General features: G+C 45.6%; 1 protein-coding gene across 7 annotated transcripts in view; it reads right to left on the reverse strand.

The window, feature by feature from the left end:
- Positions 1 to 1,375: 1,375 nt before the first annotated feature.
- Rbm47 (RNA binding motif protein 47) overlaps positions 1,376 to 16,976 on the reverse strand; it is a 134,459-nt gene continuing 118,858 nt past the window's right edge. For 6 of the 7 annotated variants that reach the window (XM_042678035.1, XM_042678033.1, XM_042678031.1 and 3 more), the window contains 4 exons: positions 13,799 to 14,980; positions 12,582 to 12,788; positions 9,082 to 9,290; positions 1,376 to 3,044 (listed from right to left, as the gene is read on the reverse strand). In XM_042678035.1, the coding sequence (XP_042533969.1) occupies positions 2,808 to 3,044; positions 9,082 to 9,290; positions 12,582 to 12,788; positions 13,799 to 14,951 (1,806 nt within the window). In that variant the 5' untranslated portion in view covers positions 14,952 to 14,980 and the 3' untranslated portion in view covers positions 1,376 to 2,807. The remainder of the gene's footprint in view (positions 3,045 to 9,081; positions 9,291 to 12,581; positions 12,789 to 13,798; positions 14,981 to 16,976) is intronic. The other variant, XM_042678037.1, reaches the window with a different exon arrangement.

The following is a 16,976-nucleotide window of genomic DNA, read 5'->3' on the forward strand; positions in this document are numbered from 1 at the left end:
ATTATTCACAATCCAACCTCTTTCCATAGTCCTTCTTGGCAAAGATATGACAAAAGCATGAACATTTCTCCAACAGAAAATGTCGATTTAGTTCATTCCCCCTACAGGGTTTTCCTAATTTGTTGGGGTTTGTGTGTTTATGTGTTAGAGGAGAGCTGTCTTATAAAAATAAAACACATCTTAAAATTGCTTTAAAGAAAGCTTTATTTACTACATACATCCTTAGAATGTATTGTAAATGGAGCAAGATCTAAAAAGCTTTTCCAATACAAAGCAGCTACAGATAACTAAACTATGAGCATGTTTGAAAATAAAACTCTAAGACTTTTTTTTAAAAACATTTATATAGTTTGTTCTTAACCCTAAAAAAAAAAAAAAAAAAAGAGTTCACATTTCAAGTTATAGACTCACCTCAGTAGTGTGTACATGAAATGGTTTTTCAAACAGGAACAGGTAAGACCACACAGGGTTTTGGGTAACTTGACTGGCTGTCACCAACATTTGTTTATAAGGTAGCCTGGTGGTTGCCAGGTTAAGATAACACCTTTTATTTTATTTTATTTTTTGCAAATGGTTTATAGGCCATGTAAAATACAGTAGGAACACTGGGTCAGCATTTCATCCAGTGAATCTCTGTGAACAATCATTTGCTGGAAGAACAATGCTTGCTTTCTTTCACACAAGTCAAGGGAAGAGGGTCGGATCCGAATGGCATTTTTTGGTTAGGTTTTGCTCGCCCGTCCACTTGCATTTCGTTGCAGCTTTCTGGCTAGAGCATCAGAATCATTGCACGATTACTTCATGTCATACAAGAAGGATGGAAAGGAATACCAGGAATGTTTAAAGGCCTTAGCAGGCACTCAATAATTTTATAGAATAGCTAAAAAATAAATATTCCTTATATATATAAAAACTCATCGAGATGAGCAGGGATGGAAGGCATTTGGGAATCTCCTATTTTTTTAAATAATAAAGACAATAAGCAGATACTCGAAGAAAAGTATTTGCTAAGGGCGTGGTCCTCTTATGAATCCACAAGTAAGAATTCCGCCATCCACAAAAATCCAGTGAGTTAGAAATATTTCACAGATCTCTACCATGACATAAAACACAATGGTGTACCTGCTACCTACTGCACACCTCATTTTCTTGATTAAAGCCTTTTTTTAATAAAAAAGTTAACTTGATGTAGTTCATAAAACAGATGACAATCTTAACATGTGACTGTATTTTACATTCACTCTGTGAAACAAAAAAACCTGTGACAAAACAGGCACTAAACACTGGACAATATATTTCCTAATAAAACAAATCTGCTTAACTAATAATAACATTGAAATAAAATGGTTTCAGTTTTGCATTGAACTATATACCATGAACTTCCTCAACGTGAAAGGATTGAAAGTAAGCATTAGAAGATATTTACAAACTTTCAACTCTGGCAGGTCTCTCCTTCTCCGGGATGTGCGTGGTCCAAGTTCACTGCCAAGTGCACAGTACTGGAGGAACAGCCCTGTTCAACAAACATCACGTTTCCAGCACCTCTGACAACCCACAGACGTTTTGCATAATGCATGATAAGGCAAACTATAGGCTTGGCTTTCTGCTGACAAGTCTTTAGGGCCTTGTCTAGAAGCCCATACATTCTTTGTCTCTAAAAACTCATACTTCAAAATAATAATAATGAAAAGCAGTAGAAAGGGACTTAAAAGTTTTATACTGGACAATTAAATAGCTATGCAAAGATGTCTTAGGCAAACATATTAAAACCTTGTGCTTACATGTAGTCTGCTATTGAAAAGAGCACAGATAGAAGATAAAACCTCCCAAATCCCTCCAAAAAATATTTATCACAAAACAAAAAGACCCAGTATAAACCCAGGAAGAAATATAAAAGATAGTAGGTTTTTTTTCCCCCTCTACTAGAGTTTAGCTATTTGTCCTAAACTTGAGAAACATTGGAGATGAATTGGGAGACGGAGGAGAGAGGAAGGCATTAGTAGCAGGAAAGGCACCTACAGAATGAGCCCCCGGGGAAAGATGGCAGGCCAGGGCTTTCCAGTGTTAGACTCAGAGCATGGATGAGTCTTTCCCATGCTGGTTTAAAGACAGGCTGAGTGTTTCATTTCTACTAAAAAAATAAAAGCATTGTCACATCACCAGCCCTTGATACCAGCAGAAAAAATACAGCAGAGGTTTTTATTTATTTAAAAATTGCACATTCCAGTACCACTTTCCAAAAAAAATGTCTTATGTAGTATTTTAAAGCACTATCGTTCGTATCTTTAAATATTGAATATATATATATTTTTCAAAATAGTTCCCTAGCTGCTCAAGGGTGCTTTAAAAATCTTTTTAATATATAGGTGATAAGATTATTATTGAAAGTACTACAAAATAGAAATCTCTGGAGTGCAACAGTTAAGAAAATAACCTTCATACTGAAAATATATCCTTAGAAAACAACACAATACAACAAAAATCCCGGAAAACCTCTATACAAGTGTCGTACAAATTTGGGGGGAAAAAAAAAAAAGATGGAATTAAGGCACGAACCTTTTTGCAAGTCTCTTGGAAATGTATGAACACAGGCCTGCTAAGTTGGAAAGTCTTTAAAAAAACAACAACAACAAAACCCGAGTGAAAACTTTATATATATATATATATAGCGTTTTCCGGTGTGATATTTGACATTCTTCACTCAGGACCGACGTAGGTATGAATGGAACACATTCTGTCTTCATAAATAGTAAAGTGTTCGTTCCTTCAGCGGTGGCTTGGTGGTTTGTCCCTGGGGGCAACCAGGCTCAGTATGTCTGGTAGACGTCGTGGATGGGGACGGGGATAGCAGCGGCAGGGAAGGCCTGAGGTATGTAGCCCGCGTACCCTCCATACACGGCCGCGGCGGCTGCATTCTTCTGTAGTGTGGCGATGGTGGCTGTGGCCGGGGCGGCAAATGGGACATAACCGGCCCCATAGATGCCAGCAGCAGGAATTCTCTGAACATTCGGAGCCACGGTATACACTGGAGTTATGGGGCGACCCTGGAGAGGAGAGGTGAAGAGAATCCTTGCTTCAACCTGTGTGTGAGCACTGTCCTCCATTCATTTACAACCATCCTCCAGGGGCTGGGAGTGGTAGGATGGAGAGTGAAGACTTCTCACTCAGGGCAGGTGACAACTATTCTATTTATTCACTCGCTCACATTCAGTAATGAGACCCTTGATGAAAGGGGAGATGGACAGGGAAGGCTGAAGGGGAAAGGTTGCATTACACTGGAAATCTTCTATACAGTATGTATGTATTTATGTACTTAGTGGTCGTGGGGCTTGAACTCTGGGCCTGGGCGCTGTCCCTCAGCTCTTTGGCTCAAGGCTAGTGCCCTACCACTTGAGCCATAGCACCACTTCCAGTTTTCTGGTGATTAATTGGAGATAAGAGTCTCACAGACTTTCTTGCCCAGGCTGGCTTTGAACCACGATCCTATGATCTCAGCTTCCTGAGTAGCTAGGAGTATAGGTATGAGTCACCGGTGCCCGGCTCCCACACAATAATTAAACATGAGTGTTTTTGTTGCTGTTTGGTTTGGTTGGGCACCGATGGTTTACACCTGTAATCCTAGCTACTCAAGAGGCAGAGATCTGAGGATCATAGCCCAAGCAAAAAAGTCCAGGAGACTCTCATCTCCAGTTAACTACAAAAAGCCAGAAGTAGAAGTATGACTCAAGTGATAGAGCACCAGTTTTGAGCAGAAAAAGCTAAGGGACAGTACCCAGTCCCTGAGTTCAAGCCTCAGTACCAGCACCAGAAAAAAAAGTGTTTTTCCTAAAGTATATCCACTAAGCCAGGCATGGTGGTACATGCCTGTAATCCTAAGACTTGAGAAGTTGGTGCATGAGGATTATGAGCTAGCTAAAAGCCAGCGTAGACTGCATAACAAGACTCTGTCTCAAAAGAAATAAAAAAAATAAAAAATAAATAAAGCTGGCTGGATGCTGGTGGCTCACGCCTGTAATCCTAGCTACTCAGGATGCTGAGATCTGAGGATCACAGTTCAAATCCAACTCAGGAAGGAAAGCCCATGAGACTCTTATCTCCAATTAATCACCAGAAAACCAAAAAGTGGTGCTGTGGCTCAAGTGGTAGAGCGCTTGCCTTGAGCTGAAGAGCTGAGGGACAGCGCCCAGGCCCATGACTGGAAAAAAAAAAAGTAAAACAATAAAACAAATATGTACCCCCTGAATACATGCCAACTGCTTCAATTTATATTTGCCTGACGGAACATGCTTCAGAAACAGAGCAGAAAGAGGACTGTGTCATGTTAGTGGAGTGGGTCCCCCCACAGGGGCAGTTTCTTCACAGTGAACCCCATATTTCCAGCCAATGTGACAGGTGGTCTCCCACATGGCAACAATATACACACAATTTGTAGATTAGAGGAGTCAATTAACTTGGAGCATTGGAGAAAGCATCTAAAAGTGGGGACAGCATGCAGGGTTTTGAAGGATAAGGAGGAGTTTCTACACGAGGAGGGTCAAGGTAAAGATGGCTGCCTCTGTGCTCTGTATTTGTGCCTGCCATGCCCACAGGAAATATATACAATGTTTCCAGAGAGACAGTAGGAAGACAAGACCTTGAGGCCCAATAATTCTCAAGGGATTTTCCATGGAGCAGTTCAGGGAGCTGTTGAATAGAAAATGAATGTTTTGGTATTAAAACTTAACAGAATACTTGGTGTGTCTTATGTTCCATAGACTATGCTCAACTGAATGCTGGCATTTGGTCTCTCTTCCTCGCCATCCATATCTCAAAACACAAGATTTATAATATAGGAAATGGAAAAGTTTATTTAAAAGGTATTGGGTGGGCTGGGAAGGTGGCTCAGTGGTAGAGTGCTTGCCTTGCATGCCTGAGGCCCTGGGTTCGATTCCTCAGCACCACATAAGCAAAAAGAAAAAAGCCAGAAGTAGTGCTGTAGCTCAAGTGGTAGAGTGCTAGCCTTGAGCTGAAGAGCTGAGGGACAGTGCCCAGGCCCAGAGTTCAGGCCCCACGACTGGACCGCCCCCCCCCCAAAAAAAGGTATTGGGCTAGAGGTGTGGCATTTACCTAGCAAGTATGAGATCTTGAGTTCAAACCCCACTACCACCGGAAAAAAAGGGAAGGAGGGATAGGGTATTAAAGTTAATTCTTCCTGGATTCTAATTTCTCTAACCAAATCTTCAAACAAGACTCACAGAACTGTGTTCAAAAGAACTTGTAAACGTGAGAATACCTTTTTCAACAAATCAAAACAATAACTTTACAATGATCATCAATGATGATAACCAAGAGGTTCTTGTCTACCAGGCACTATTCTGAGTACCTTATTTTTATCCTGGCCTCGTTGCAGCTCAAAGCCAGGTTGGAGACTTGATTTTGTGGAGAGGTACAGATGTGCTCAGTGATGTGAGCATGAACAGAACGACAGGGCTTTTAAGTCTTGTCCCAGTATGACCTCATCTCCTACAACCCATTGGACAATGAATGTCTCAGACTAGGGAGAGGATGGTGTCCCAGCCAGACACAAGGACCTTTTCCCAAAATGCGTGCACATGCTGTATAACAGATCCCTCAAGGAAGAGGTGACATCTCTTAGATGGCCACATGCCTTTCTGGCTCAAGCCCTGAATGGAGACCACTCACCCAATACCAGGTTGAATACATCATGGCTCATAGCTCAGGGATGGTAAAGGACAGAATTGAGTCAGAAGAGACAAGACTTTGACATGTCCCCATACAGGTGGCTTAACCTGGACACATGACCTTAAGGGTCATAAACACCAAAAAGGGCTACGTGTACCACTCTGTGCATTACTGCTAGAGACCAGCACATACTGAGAGTAACAGATGAGGAGTCTGTCCTGAGCTATGTACTGGCAATATATAACATTCATAGGATCAAAGAATTAAACAAATCAAGTATGTATGTGGATATATGTATGTGTGTGTGTGCATGTGTGTGTGCGTGTTATTGTGCTGTGTAACAAACCTCAGGCCTTTGTGTGTGCTAAGCAACCATTCTACCAGAGTAACACTTTGAGATTGACTTAGCAAGAGCGTAGTACCAGGAAGAGATTTACAAAAATGAGGGCAGTTCATGACTCAGCTATGTGGCAATACCAACTGGCCAGCCCAGCTTCCTGTAGTCCCATTTGCCAGTAAACAGGATCAATGTGTGTTTGCTAATGGTCAGGGTGTTACAAGGAAAGACGGCACTGAGGCTTGCTGGGTGGCAACGTGCAATGTGCAGACATCCAATTCCCAAGCGTACTCATTTTCTAGTCCCTTCGCAGAACACATGTGGAAGGCCAGGGTCCCGGTGAGGAAATGTGACTTAAGACACAGAATACTTTTAGGATGAGATGCAAGGCGGGGTTTGAGGAGGGGAAGGGCTGAAGTTTTCTTCTTGTCAAAGGGCGATGGTGATCACTTGCTACTTGCATCCCACTGTTGTGAAGATTAAGAACACATGGGAACATCATTTTGCAAAATGGCTAAGCTCACATTGGCAAATATTTCCTCACTGTTTGCAAAGGCTATGTGAAATTCTGGAGATGAAATGGTTAAACAGGATCCCTGAGCACCTGCAAGGCAGAGGAGGGTGAGGCAAGGTGTGTCCCTCTGGGGAGTCAGTGACCAGTGAGGTTTAGAAAGGTGTTCTTTTTAGGCCAGACGTAGTGACGTAGGCCTAGAATCCTAGGTACTTAGGAGGAGCAGGCGGAAGGACTGAGGTCCAAGGCCAGCTTGGGCAAAAGATTCAGCCTCTATCTGAAAAACTAAGTAAGACAGGGGTAGCTGGGTGCCGGTGGCTCACACTTGTACTCAGCTACTCAGGAGGCTGAGATCTGAGGATTGTGGTTCAAAGCCAGCCCAGGCAGGAATGACTGTGAGACTCTTTATCTCCAATTAACCACCAGAAATCTGGAAGTGGCGTGGTGGCTCAAGTGGTATAGTGCTCGCTTTGAGCTGAAGAGCTGAGGGACAGTGCCCAGGCCGAGAGTCAAGCCCCACAACTGGAAAAAAAAGACAGGGCTAGCAGCATAACTCAGGTAGAATCATGCCTATCAAGTACAAGGCCTTGAGCTTAGTCTCCAGTACTGCCAAATAAAAATAACAAAACAATAAAAGGAAGTGAAAGAAAAAAGAAAAGTACCTTCCTTTTCTTTTTCCTTCCTTCCTTCCTTCCTTCCTTCCTTCCTTCCTTCCTTCCTTCCTTCCTTCCTTCCTTCCTTCCTCGCTTTCTTGTCAACCAGTGACATTGGAATGTTCCTTTCTTTGCTGCAATTTGGCAGAGGATTCAGAAGAAGCTGAAGGCTAGCAGGCCAGGGAAATCAAGTTCAAGTACTCAGGTGAGTTAGGGGTACTTAGAGTTTAGAGACTACTAAGACCCCACTTGTTAAAAAGTCAGCTGTTCCAGACATTGTGCAGAAAGCGCTGGAGGAGGTACAAATTTGCTCATGATCAACTGACAATGACTATACTTTGATCAAATTCATCTGCAGAGACCACAAATGACGGCTTCCATGATGCCATCTATAGCAGGCAGATATGAGCCAGGAATAGTCTGGAGGCTGAGTGTGATTAATGGGTCTGAGATTTGGACCCGACTGGAACTGGGATGATATACTCAAGACAAATATCATGAGTTTATTTATAGAGAAGAATTATGCATATCTATTAAAATATCACAAGACAGCCTATAAAAGATACAATTATGTGAATAAAAAATATAGGAAATTACTTGAGTTGCATTATGTCCAGAAGTTGTTATGAATATATACATTGTCTACAAGTAGTAACTAAACTCAGTTGTCCTTGTAAATCTACAAGTAGTAACTAAACTCAGTTGTCCTTGTAAAGTGTGACTTGTTTATTTATTTATTTATTTTTTTGGGTCCGGTCGTGGGGCCTGAACTCTGGGCCTAGGCGCTGTCCCTCAGCTCTTCAGCTCAAGGCTAGTGCTCTACCACTTGAGCCACAGCACCACTTCCGGCTTTTTTCTTTTTGCTTATGTGGTGCTGAGGAATCGAACCCAGGGCCTCGAGCATGCAAGGCAAGCGCTCTACCACTGAGCCACCTTCCCAGCCCTGACTTGTTTATTTCTGATGTGTGCTTTAAGAGGTTCTCAGTCATAGAGTACTTAATAAAAAAAAACATAGCTGGAAATGGAGCTATGGCCCAAGTGGTAGAGACCTAGCCTTGAGCAAAAGCAGCTCAGGGACAGCACCCAGGCCCCGAGTTCAGGCCCTAGGATCGGCATAAAAATAAAATGAGTATTTAATTACATGTGGATGGATGGATAAGCTCTTTGTGAAGAATGTAGCCGGCACTAGGTTCCCAGGAGGCAGGAACAGGAAGCAGCACTTTCTTGTAGTGACACAGCCTGGCTCTGACCCAGAACCACCGAGGCTCTGAGACAAAGTACTAATTCTAGAACCCCAGCACAGCTCCTGAATGGGCATGTTCAGGGCTCCGAGTCTAGACTTTCTAGAGAGACCTTGGGCAAGAGTATTCCTTGTGACAGACTTAAATACGTGTAGCACTCTCTGCGTGATGCGCACTGAAGACACAACAGAGACTAAGATGCAGCCTTCGTGCTGGCTGAGCTTCCTTCCAACACACAGCGTCATGGCAGCCACATGCCACAGAGTAACGGAGCTAAGGAGAAGAACTGACGGGAAGGTGTTGCTAGGATAGTGGAAGGGAAGATTCTACAGGAGAGAGGACGTGAGTATTGTTATACTCGAAGTCAAGTGGTAGCGAAGGAGGGAGTGAAGGAGGGAGTGGTTTAGGGAGAGAGAGGAACAGTGTGAGATATGGCTGGTGGAAAGAGGGCAGATTTTGTAAACTTGCATGGATCAGTATCTGTGCAAGTTCTTTACACACATACACTACATTACATACACATATCTAATATATTCTTCATACACACACACACACACACACACACACACACACATACATACCAACTACCCAATCTCATAATGTTGGCAGTTAGGCACACAGTTCTGAATCCTGCAATAAAGAGCGGCTCCACTGTACCTGGAAAGGTGGTGGGGTGGAGACGGCAGGAATGACAGCAGCGGCGGCGGCGGCAGCAGCAGCGGCAGCAGCAGCACTAGCTGGGTCTGGCTGCACTGCAATGGGGCTGATCATATGCTCCATGGTATGGATTTTGCCATCTTCTATCATTTTCGGGGCGGAGGCTGCCTGAAACATGGAATACTGGGCTCCGATGGCAGGAATGGCCACTGCAAGAGAAGCAATACAGAAAACATGTCCGTAACTTCCGATCATCAGGGAGGCTCTGCAGTGTTTTAAAATCCAAGGTTTACAATCATGGGCCTCTCCATGCTAACTAAGGCTGTGCCAGCCTGAGCCAGTCCTGTACCTGCACATGGAGTTTCCCCATAGGTCAGCTAGCTTTCCCTCCAATGTCTTCTGCTATTTCTATAGAAACATCTCCTTTGAATCTATCTATCTATCTATCTATCTATCTATCTATCTATCTATCTATCTATCTATCTATCTATCTATCTATCTATCTATCTAAATTAGTTGTACAAGGGAGAGTTAACAAAGCAAATGCAATGCATTTTGATCTGTGTCACCCCTTCTACAATCCTATTCTTTTTGTCAGTCATGGGACTTGAACTCTGGACCTGGGCACTGTCCCTGAACTCTTCAGCTCAAGGCGAGCACTCTACCGCTTGAGCCACAGCACCACTTCCAGTTTTCTAGTGGTTTATTGGAGATAAGAGTCTCATGGACTTTCCTACCCATGCTGGCTTTGAACCGTGATCCTCAGATCTCAGTCTCCTAAACAGCTAGCATTACAGGCATGAGCCACCGGCACCCAGCAACAATCCTATTCTTGAAGTCCTATGAAGGAACAGAGGGTCTCTGACTGAGGAAGTAGACTAAGAAGACCTGTGCCCAGTGGCCTGGCCAGACACGGGGGAAGGAGAGTCTGTCCATTCTTTCTGTCTCACCTCGCCCATTGAAGTCCAACATACTTCATAATTCAACTTATTAATTCAATGGCAGAAAACAAAATGTAATAAAAATGGAAACATTCTGTAATTTTCTACTATCCACTCAGCAGTGAAGCAGGGAAGGGACTGGTGTCTCTGTGGGACCTGCCGACTCAAATAATTCCTGTGAGTTAAGTCCAAAGGAATGATTTCCTGCAGAGATTTGAACAGATACCATTACTGAATGTCAATGTACATCTACTCAGAAGGCTGAGATCTGAGGAGCCAAGTGAGACCAGCCAGGAAAGATTAACCACCAAAACATTAAAAAAGCCAAAAACGGAGCTGTGGCTCAATTGGTGTAGTGCCAGCCTAGAACAAAGAAGCTAAAGGTCCTGAGTTCAAGTCCCTAAGTACCAACAGAAAAACAAAAAGAAAACTAAATAAATACCACCGTTAACAAAAAGAGTATAAAATGTATGCATAAAGAATTCTTTCATTAATATTTTTCTCCACCTGCAGGTACACTCATTCTATTAAAGACTGACTTGATCAGAGGTAAGGAGGAAAATGAACATAAGTTCAACAATAGTATGGTCATTCAATAAAAAATATCAATCTGGGCTGAGTGTTGGTGGCTCACACCTATAATACTAGCTGGTAGGAAGCTGAGATTTGAAGATCATGGTTCAAAGCCAGCCTGGATGGGAAAGTCTGTGAGCCTCTTATCTCCAGTTAACCACCAGAAAACCGGAAGTGGTGCTGGGGCTCCAAGTAATTGAACGCTAGCTAGCACTGAACAGAAGAGGTCAGGGAAAGCATCTAGGCCCCACGTTTAAAGCTCATAACTGACAAAAAAATTGACCTGGTACTGAAGATGTGGCTCAAGTGGTAGAGCACCAACCTTGAATGAAATTACCAAGTGAAAGTGCAAGCCCGCACACAATAAGTAATATTTCACGTGTCTGTCCTACCAAATTTTCCACTGGTCTTGTGCTTGGATACTTTGCTGCTATCCTATTGCCTCTCCTAAAATACAAAGCTAAATTGTGCTTGGATACTTTGCTGCTATCCTATTGCCTCTCCTAAAATACAAAGCTAAATACAAAGCTCGAATTTTCTGGATGATCAGAAATAGAAGCACGGGACTGGGGTCCAGAGAAGGTTCTAAGCTTGAGCCACAGGAGCTGCACTGAATAACTCTGCTGTTCTGGCTGCCAACCCACAAGAGTCTATACTAGGACGACATGACTCCACACAGCTAAAGACTGTTGAGGCCCTGGGTTCGATTCCTCAGCACCACATAAGCAAAAAGAAAAAAGCCGGAAGAGGTGCTGTGTCTCAAGTGGTAGAGCGCTAGCCTTGAGCTGAAGAGCTGAGGGACAGCGCCCAGGCCCAGAGTTCAGGCCCCACGACCGACCAAAAAAAAAAAAAAAAAGGAAATCTAGTACAAGGGGTCACTTAACTGCAGAGATGGTAGGATTAAAGAAAAAATTACTGATTACCAGTGGATATCGTCAAATGGCTGTTTCACTGGGAATTTTATTTTGAGTTTTGCAAGGCCAAAGTGAACCTATGCCCCAAATACACACACACACACACACACACACACACACACACACGATTCTATTTGATCTAGAGGAAACTGTACACTCCTCCTCCTCCATGGAAGTATATCAAAATAAGTCTCAGCACTTTTTAACATATACTCAGTGAGGCCAGGAAAAGCATCAGTCCAGTTAACAACACAGAGACTGAATTTCCCTTGTGTTCAGAAGTTTGCCTGCTCTCATAGCAAGTGAGAGCTCAACTCACAGGATGGAGTTGAGTATCTTGCAGGTTGAGATCAGAATGCCCGACTCACGTTAAAGGTTGCTAACAATGGCAAACAGGTTTTTAACCTAGAAGTGAAAGCCAAGTTCAAGGTCTGTTTCAAATGATCTAAGATGTGAAGGAATGACTCTAAAATCTACTGATCTAGCAAAAGAGGGAGTGAATTCTGGGAATTAGAATCCAGTAGCTGCAAAAAGTTGCTGCCTTGTCCCCAAGTGTTCTTGTTTGCTCAGATGGTAACAGAGGACAAAGGGAGCTGTTTGCTTTTAAGGGGGAAATTTCTACTTCTCAACAATTCTCCCAACTGGTAATTAAGCAGTACCCTCTGGTTTCTAATGGAAGGGGCAAGGCTAGGGCTACAGCTCAGTGGTAGAGCATGCCCAAGGCCCTGCTTCAATCCCCACTACTGCCAAAGGAAAAACAAAGAAGAAAAACAGGAAAATAACTGGCCTGATGGTTAAGAGCAAGAAACATGCCTGAGTGCTGGTTTTAGACAAGATCAAGAGTCTTCCAAGTGGACTTGACCATGGTGAGACCTAGCCTATCCCCCAAATTCCAGGGAAGAAAGCCCAGGAGACCACCTTCTTTTTGCCTGCCTGGCTACCAATCAAGAAAGAAACTCAAATGCATGTAGACAGAAAAGATCAGGGGGTGAAGGGGTGGAAGGGGAAAGTGGGAAGGCTTGAAGTTGATGATTGGATCAAATGACTCATTCTTGCTCTGGTTCATACTGACCTGCACCAGGCTTAATGGCAACTGGATTGACGGCAGAGATTTCCAGATTCGGCACAAGTTCATATCCTTTTTCTTGCTGCTTTCCTTTCCCTTCGTGATATCGGCTATAAATGCCACGGCCAGCAGAGTATCCCCCAAGGTAGGAGCCCCTGGGCCCTGGGGCTCTGTTGCCAGCTGCACCTCGCCCCCGGCCTCTTATGCTGCCTGCTTATAGTAACAACACAAAAATATGATGAGCAAGAGACAGGTTGGAAAGGCGGGGTATGGGGGAATGGGGGACACAGTTCATTCGTCCTGTGTCTGAGTGGCAGGTGGTTATACCTTACATCGTTAATGATTGCTGAAGATGCTTCAAACATTCTATTTCAGCCTACATTAGCACTCTCTACTTAGAACAAGCCACTAACTCACGAGGTGAGTTCCTGGAATTCAGAATGTAAAAATTAGACCTGAAAAGGACCTGCTAGTCTACCATCCTCATTTTATGCTTGAGAAAACAGGCCTAGGGACATTAATGAAGGTCACAGAATCAGTTAATGAGAGAGCAGGTCCTAGATAACCCCTGGGTTATCTGTTTCCAGCATCCGGCTTGATTTCATTATATCTCATCAATGACTGTCAGCAATGATGACTTAGAGTTAACTTCAGAAAGAAGTGTGAAGCTAAGTTCCATGAGATGGGCATCTGCTCCAGATGAGGTAGGCCTTGCCAAGGGAGAATGCAGACCTTTTACTCTGCTGCTTACTCCAGAAACTCCTGCATTTCAGCCAGGCGCTGGTGGCTCATGCCTGTAATCCTAGCTACTCAGGAGGCTGAGAGCTGAGGATCATGGTTTGAAGTCAGCCTGGACAGGAAAGTTTGTGAGACTCTAATTAATCACCAAAAAAAACCCCACAAATAAACCTGGAAGTAGAGTTGTGGCTCAAGTGGTAGAGAGCTAGCACAAAAGCTCAGAGACCGTGGGCAGGCCCTGAGTTCAAGCCCCGGCACGTGCATGTATGCACACACGCATGCACACACACACACACACACACACTCCTTCTTTTAAATCTGCATTTCCTTCCATGCTACAAAAGTGACTCATCTGAACCAACAAGGAGAGCTCAGAACTCAAGCAAGCCCGCCTGAGTGGGGTAAGGAAAACTCAGGAACCCACAGCCAGGCTCCCTGCTGCCCCCCCCACCAAGGGGGACCCGCCCAGAAGGGTCCCCACTAACCTTTCACGAAGTAGTCCCTGTTGGGCCCGATGAGCGCGTTGTAGGGGTACCCGTAGTAGGCCAGCGTGTAGGGGTCGCAGGAGTACACGTAGCCCGGGGGCTGCTGCGCGGCGGCCGCGGCCTCCACTGTGCCGCCGCCGCCCTTGGCCGCCTTCTGATAGCGGGAGTACTGCTCCTTGTCCACAGGCTTGGCCAGCGTGACCTCGAGGCAGGAGCCCTCCAGCTCGGTGCCATTGAGGCTGTTCATGGCGTGCACGGCATCCTCGCGGCTGGCGAAGTGCACGAAGGCGTAGTCGCGGATCTTCTTGACGCGCTCCACGCAGCCCGGGTTGAACTGGCCGAAGCTCTTCTTGATGGTGTCTTCGGTGGTCTCGATCATGAGGTTGCGCACGTAGAGGATCTTCACGGTCTCCATGACGTCCTCGTCCACGTCGATCTCGGGCTCGGCCCAGTCCACGGCGATCTGGTGCCCCCACAGCTGGATGCGGCCGGGCATGAGCTTGCGGCGCGCCATGGCGGCGGCGCGGTGGCTCTCGTACTCTACGAAGGCGAAGCCGCGGTTCTTCATCTTGTCGGCCGCGCTGGCGTAGACGATCACGTCCAGCACGCCCTCCGTGACCTTGGCGATCTCCTCCAGGATCTCCTCGCGCTTCTTCATCTTGGGGATGCCGCCGATGAAGAGGCGGCAGTTGTCCACGCTGCAGCACACGCCCAGCAGGCGGCCCGGCCGGATCTCGTAGTTGTTGAGCTCGCGCACGGCGCGCTTGGCCTCGTGCTTGTGGCAGTACATGACGAAGGCGTAGCCGCGGTTCTTGCCGTCGAAGTCCATCATCAGCCGCAGCTCGTAGATGCGCCCCACCGACTCGAACACCGGCACCAGCTCGTCCTCGTACACGTCGCGGGGGATCTTGCCCACGAAGACCTCGCAGCCCCGCTGCGGGTGCGCGCCCTCCCAGCCCGGCGGGGGACCCCCGTACTTGCGCTGCCCGTTCTCCTGCACCAGGCTGTAGCCCGTGCGCTCCATCAGCGCCAGCAGGGCCGCCTCGTTGGGCGCGCCCGCCACGCCCTCCGGCACCTTGGCGGAGCTGGCGGCGGCGGCCGGGGCCGCTCCGGGGTCGCTGCTCATGGCTGCGGTGGAATCCTCGGCGGTCATGATGTCAGAGGCATCCACGGCTGGCGCGGCTGGGGAGAGGAGGGACAGAGAGAGGGGCGAGGGCGCGTGAGCTCGGGCCTCGCTCCCAACCTGGCTCACCTTCTGTATCTACTCAAGTTCTCCAGGGACTCGCGTTTGGGAAGGAAGGGGACGCTGGGATGGGGGGTGAGAAATAAGATCCAAGGCCGATCTGCCAACGCAGCAGCCCCGAAGTGGTCTCAAGTTGTGCAGGAAAAACCCCGACGTGAGTTGCCTGCTCACACCTGTTATCCTAGCTACTCAGGAGGCTGAGGTCTGAGGATCGTGGTTCAAAGCCAGCCCCGGCAGGAAAATGCATGAGACTCTTAGCTCCAATGAACTACCCTCCCAAAAGCCAGGAGTGGAGCTATGGCTCAGGTGGTAGAGCGCTAGCCTTGCGCCAAAAACAAAAACAAACAAACAAAAAAAGAAACCCTCAGAGACAGGCCCAGGCTCTGAGTGGAAGCCTTAGGACCTGCAAAACAAAACAAAATAACCTAAGCGACTTGGACGAAGTGTGTGTGTGTGTGTGTGTGTGTGTGTGTGTGTGTGTGTGTATAATACACATCCCATAATCACAGTACTGTTCGATTCATTCCCCAACAGCTTTTCTAAGCTGTCATTGTTTAGAAAAATCTGTTTTTGCAGCATATCGCATTTGAGTCACCGCTCGCTCCATTTTTGGCCTTTTTGCTGGTTAAATGGAGATAAGAGTCTCAGATTTGTCTGCCCTAGCTGGCATTGAACTGAGATTCTCAGATGTTAACCTCCTGAGTAGCTAGCATTACAGGTATGAGCCACTGGCACCTGGCTGTAGCAACATTTTTATGGCCTTATGAAGGCAAAAAAAAAAAAAAAAAATCTTGGTACGGAACTATTGATGGATTTGCAATCAATCCACAAAGAGCCAGTTTAACCCCATGCTGAATGACACACAGCATTGATCCAGAGAGCTGTGCCCTGCATTCTCTCATTTCTTCTTCTCCACCTTGTCATGGTACATGGTACCAGTCTCACTGCCCACGCGAAACAGACTCAGAGACAGTGAGTTGCCTGGCCTGCCAGTTTCAGCTTGTAGGAGGACTTGATTCAAAGTGCTGGGGCACCAGACTCCATGTCCTTTTTTCAGCCCTGCGCCATGCCATACAAGCCCCTGTGACCGATCCTGGAGAAGCTGTCACTCCCAGGTGACAACTGAGCATTTGAAATAGGGTCAGCGCGACTAAGAAATGGAATGGAGGGTTGTCCTCTGCTTTATTTTATGGATTTTATTAAAAACAAGGAAACAAAAAATTGCTAATTCTGTCTCGCCTCTAGTTTGTGAAGTAGGGTATACTATAGAATCTGGCTTCTTACAAATCTACTTCCTGGTTGGGACAGATAAGGGAGACGGATGGAAGGGGTGACACTGGTTAACACAGCATCCTCGTAAACTGACATGTTAAACTGAAGCCCTTTTGTACAACTACTTCAGGATAATTATAGTAAAGTTACTTCCTGCTGCTTTTCATTATTAGAAGGATTCATTCATTTTTCTTTATCACTTTTAATGATGGGAGAAAGTGTTATCATTTAAGGAGATCCTAGAGCATCGTTCGTGTGTGTGTGTGTGTGTGTGTGTGTGTGTGTGTGTGTGTGTGTGTGTGTATGTGTGTGTACCTGCCAGTACTGGGGTTTGAGGTGAAGGCGTTGGCTTTTTTACTCAGGGCTAGTGCTCTACCACTTGAGCCACAGTTCTACTTCTGGCTTTTTGCTGTTAATGGGAGATAAGAGTTTCATGGACTTTTGATTCCCAGGCTGGCTTTGAACCTTGTTCTTCAGATCTCAGTCTCCTGAGTAGCTAGGATGACAGGTCTGAGCTACCGGCACCTGGCCAGAAATGGTCATTTCCCAATTCCATCACAAAAGTTGCAAATGAAATTGTTTGCATTTAGTCTGAAATCTGTTGGTGTCAATAACATAAGTATCTCTAAAAGTTTCAAAACAATGACTGCTTAGTTATTACAT

This window comes from Dipodomys spectabilis, unplaced genomic scaffold (assembly GCF_019054845.1).
Source record: "Dipodomys spectabilis isolate Male_0828 unplaced genomic scaffold, ASM1905484v1 ptg000043l, whole genome shotgun sequence".
Lineage (NCBI taxonomy): Eukaryota > Metazoa > Chordata > Mammalia > Rodentia > Heteromyidae > Dipodomys > Dipodomys spectabilis.